We start from the raw sequence: 4683 nt of genomic DNA, 5'->3' as shown, positions 1-4683 counted from the left end.
CAACCCAATTACTTAGTCTCAACTGAAGAAACATTCCTTTCCAGCACCAGAAGAATAACTGTCTGTGATGGACATTCTGAAGGACAGTATGCTGGTCTCTAAGTAATTTTGACTGAGATTTTCATTGTACTTGCTGATTTTAGAAACTAATTCTCACTTAAGATGTAAGATTCCACTATATATTACTTTACTGAATACATAAATTCAAAGAAAAATCAAAATTAACCCTAATTCACATTGCTCTAGAGATACTTTTAGCAGTTATGATCATTAATGGGATACAGGTAACCACTGTAAAATCCTTATTGCCATTTCTTTTTATTTATTTTTCTTTTTTTAAAACCCTACTTGCAAGCTAATTACTGCCATTTTCTTTACCTGCTTTCTTCTTAATTTTGTAATCCTTGAGGTAAAAATCTATATGAAGTTGGGTTTCTGTTTCTAGGATGAAACTTTTCTTGAGCATCTCTGTGACTGGGGCATTAAGCTTCCCCTCAGTAAGGATACATTAGAGATGAAGTATCATAAAATCCTGAAAGAACTCTTATGATAAAGAATGTATAATCTATACATTCATTCATGAGTTTACCCAAAGATATTTATTGACTCCTAGACAATATACTGCACATGCCTTGTCATCTGCAGTACCTCACCCTCTAAGCAGCTGATCGTCAGTAAAAAGTTCGGCTCTGAATACAAAGAGTATTGGTATTTAAACATATCCCTGTTAGCGTACCTTGAGAAAGGATACATCCATCATTGATTTTGGGAAGTGGATTATTTGATTTTGAGGAGTTTTCCATAACTCTTGCAGCTTAGCTATGTGAGAGTTCACTTTGTATCCATCTTTGATTCCATCTGTAGGCAAAGACATTATCATGTGAATTTCAGAGGCAAAGATCAGTTCAACAAATTGAATCATTAAGATCTAGATATTTATAGGTGTCAATAATGATCCTGTAGTATTAAATATTTTAAGTCAGACAAATTTGAAGAGACTATATGATACGCCATTTGGTTTTAGAGCACACAACATCTAAAATACTTCTATAGAACTATTTTATATACAAAATTAGACCTCATTATATGCATTATTTTGAACTGAGCTGAGATGTAAAGTGTCGATAGTAACTTTATCATGTCAGAAACGCACTAAAAATGTACACGATTTGTGCTTTAAAGTTTTACAGTAATATTTTATTATCATTTAACTTTAGTATATAGTTTTCTAAATTCTTTTTTAATAGATGGGATCTCAGTCTGATGCCCAGGCTAGAGTGCAGTGGCATGATCACAGGTCACTGCAGCCTCAAACTCCTGGGCTCAAGCAATCCTCCCACCTCTGCCTCCTAAATAGCTGGGATTACAGGCATGAGCCACTGCACCAGGCCTTAAAATTCTATTCCGTATTAGACCAAAGTAATACAAATTTTATCCCTTTGAAGATGTAGTATTAACATGAAAGACTGCAGAAATTTATCAGAATTTATTTGTACATGGTTTATTTCATTTTTTGTTGTATTCTGTTTGTTTTTAGAGACGGTGTCTCACTCTATTGCCCAGGCTAGAGTGCAGTGACACATCCTCAGCTCACTGCAACCTCTGCCTCTTGGGTTCAAGCGATTCTTCTGCCTCAGCCCCACAAGTAGCTGGGATTACAAGTGTACACTATCATGCCCAGCTAATTTTTGTGTTTTTAGTAGAGATGGGGTTTCACCATGATGGCCAGGCTGGTCTTGAACTTCTGACCTCAGGTGATCTGCCTGCCTTGGCCTCCCAAAGTGCTGGGATTACCAGCATGAGCCACCATGCCCAGCCTATTTCATTGTTTTAAAAACAGTTGTGGACAGAATAAAAGAATAACCTTTTAATAAAAATAAAAGTTGAAACATACTCCTGGAAGAGCGGGAACTTTCAGACATACTGAGACTAGCAATTCAGGGTATAAGCTTCATTAGCAGCTTGGAGAAAAACAGTATCTGACGATTAAATCATGAAATGCCTCTTTTTATAGTAATACATCTCTCCTCCCTACACACTCCCTTCTCCAGGCAACCACTGATGTCCTTTCTATTACTATAGATTCATTTGCATGTTCTTGAGTTTAATATAAATGGGAACACACAGTATTCATTTTTTGTCGGGTTTCTTTCACTCAACTAACGATTTTGAGATCCACTCATGTCACATATAACAAATAGTTCATTCATTTTTATTGTTGGGTTATCTTCCATTGTATATATGTTTATACCATTATTTGATTATCCATGACATGTCTATCCATGTTGATAGACATTTGGGTTGTTTCCAGTTTTTGTCTATTTCAAATAAAGCTGGAAGAACATTTTAAGTTAAAAGTTTGTGGCCAGATGTGGTAGCTCATGGCTGTAATCCCAACACTTTGAGAGGCTGAGGCGGGCAGATCACCTGAGGTCAGGAGTTTGAGACCAGTCTGGCCAACATGGTGAAACCCTATCTCTACTAAAAAAAAAAAAAAAAAAAAAAAGCACCTGTAGTCCCAGCTACTCAGGAAGCTGAGGCAGGAGAATCACTTGAATCCAAGAGGTGAGGTTGCAGTGAGCCAAGATCTCACCACTGCACTCCAGCCTGGGTGACAGAGCAAGACTCTGTCTTACAAAAAAAAAAAAACAACAACTTTGTTGTTAGTAAATTGAATTAAATAAGCAATTTTTGTTTCAGTATTATTAATAACAAAGGCTTCCGTTTCGTATTAAACTTTAGTTATTTCTTCAAAATTTTGGCAAGTTGGATACCGCAAGTAAGAAAGAGTTATATTTGCATACTGAAGGACTAACTAGTTGACCAAGAAATGGAAAATCATTTTGGAAACTGTGTTACGACCTTTGAAACATAACTTATTATCTGTAATAATGTGAATGCCAATTTAACTTTTTAAGTTTTTTATTTTGGAAATCCTTTTTCAAGTTATAAATGGGGACTTTTTATCTAATAATATGTCTTTTGCGTCCTTACTAAACAACACTTCTGAGATGTATATGTATCTTGGACTAACATTTAATTTCTCAATAGCTTGATAACATTTCTTTACAGAAAACAAAGCACTTAAAAATAAATAGGCCAGCCACGGTGGCTCATGCCTGTAAGCCCAGCACTTTGGGAGGCTGAGGTGTGCAGATCACTTGAGGTGTTGGGAGTCCAGACCAGCCTGGCCAACATGGTGAAACCATTTCTACTTAAAAACAACAAAATAGGCGGGCATGTTGGGTCACACTTATAATCCCAGCACTTTGGGAGGCCAAGGCTGGCAGATCACAAGGTCAGGAGTTTGAGAACTGCCTGGCAAATATGGTAAAACCCTGTCTCTACTAAAAACACAAAAATTGGCCAGATATGGTGGCATATACCTGTACTTCCAGCTACTCAGGAGTTGGGAGGCTGAGGCAGAAGAATCGCTTGAACCCAGGAGGCGGAGGCTGCCATGAGCTCAGTCACTGCAACTGTACTCCAGCCTGGGTGACAGAGTGAGACTCTGGCTCAAAAGAAAAAGAAAAAATAGTATGGCAGTTCCTCGAACACTTAAACATAGAATTGCCATATAGTCTAATAATTCCACTTGTAATCCGGCAATTCCAGAAGAACTGAAAGCAGGGACTCAAACAGATTGTTTATCCATGCTCATAGCAGCATTACTTCAAAATAGCCAAAAAGTGGAAGAAACCCAAGTGTCCACCAACAGATGAATTATGTAAACAAAATGTGGTATATACAAACAAATGGAATATTACTTAGCCTTAAAAAACAAGAGAATTCTGACACACGGTACAATATGGATGAACCCTGAAAACATGCTAAGTAAAATAGGCCAGTCACAAAGGACAAATATTATATGATTTAACTTTTATGAGATACCTAGGAGAGTAAAATTATCCAGAGAGATAGAATGGCCACTGCTAGAAGCCAGGGGAAAGGAGGTATAGAGAGTTAGTGGTTTTTTTGTTTTGTTTTTTAATTTTCTTTTTGAAACAAAAAAAATTAAAATTAATTTTATGTTGACCAGGCTGGTCTCAAGCATCTGGGCTCCAGCGATCCTCCTGCCCTGGCTTCCCAAAGTGCTGGGATTACAGGGATGAGCCACTGCGCCCACCTGGGAGTTCATGTTTTATGGTTATGAAGTTTTAGTTTGGGAAGATAAAAACTTTCTGGACAGGGATGGTGGTGATGGTTGCACAACAGTGTGAATACACGTAATGCCACTGAAATGTACACTTAAAAATGATTAAAATGGCTGGGCACTTTGGGAGGTTGAGGCGGGTGGATCACCTGAGGTCAGGCGCTCAAGACGAGCCTGACCAACATGGAGAAACCCCGTCTCTACTGAAAAAAAAAAGATTAAAATGGGCTGGGTGCAGTGGCTCATGCCTATAATCCCAACATTTTGGGATGCTGAGGCAGGCAGATCACTTGAGGTCAGGAGTTCAAGACCAGCCTGGCCAACATGACAAAACCCCATCTCTATTAAAAATACAAAAAGTTAGCAGGGTGTGGTGGTGCATGCCTGTAATCCAAACTACTTGGAAGGCTGAGGCAGAAGACTCACTTGAACCTGGGAGGTGGGGGTTTTGGTGAGCCAAGATTGCGCCATTGCACTCCAGCCTAGGCAACAAAAGTGAAACTCCATCTCCAAAAAAAAAAAAAAAAAAA

The 4683-nt window shown here is 38.2% G+C and overlaps 1 protein-coding gene across 2 annotated transcripts in view; it reads right to left on the bottom strand.

Annotated features, from left to right (window-relative positions):
* The window catches only part of FAM216A (family with sequence similarity 216 member A), an 18255-nt gene that overhangs the window by 4692 nt on the left and 8880 nt on the right, over positions 1–4683 (bottom strand). For both annotated transcript variants that reach the window (XM_017542019.1, XM_017542014.2), the window contains exon 3: positions 737–858. In XM_017542019.1, coding sequence (XP_017397508.1) covers positions 737–858 — 122 coding nt within the window. The remainder of the gene's footprint in view (positions 1–736; positions 859–4683) is intronic.

The sequence above is a fragment of the Cebus imitator genome, unplaced genomic scaffold (genome assembly GCF_001604975.1).
Source record: "Cebus imitator isolate Cc_AM_T3 unplaced genomic scaffold, Cebus_imitator-1.0 Scaffold8, whole genome shotgun sequence".
Taxonomy (NCBI): Eukaryota; Metazoa; Chordata; class Mammalia; order Primates; family Cebidae; genus Cebus; species Cebus imitator.
The sequence above is the reverse complement of the archived record's forward strand: the minus strand, read 5'-3'. Positions and strand labels throughout refer to the sequence as shown.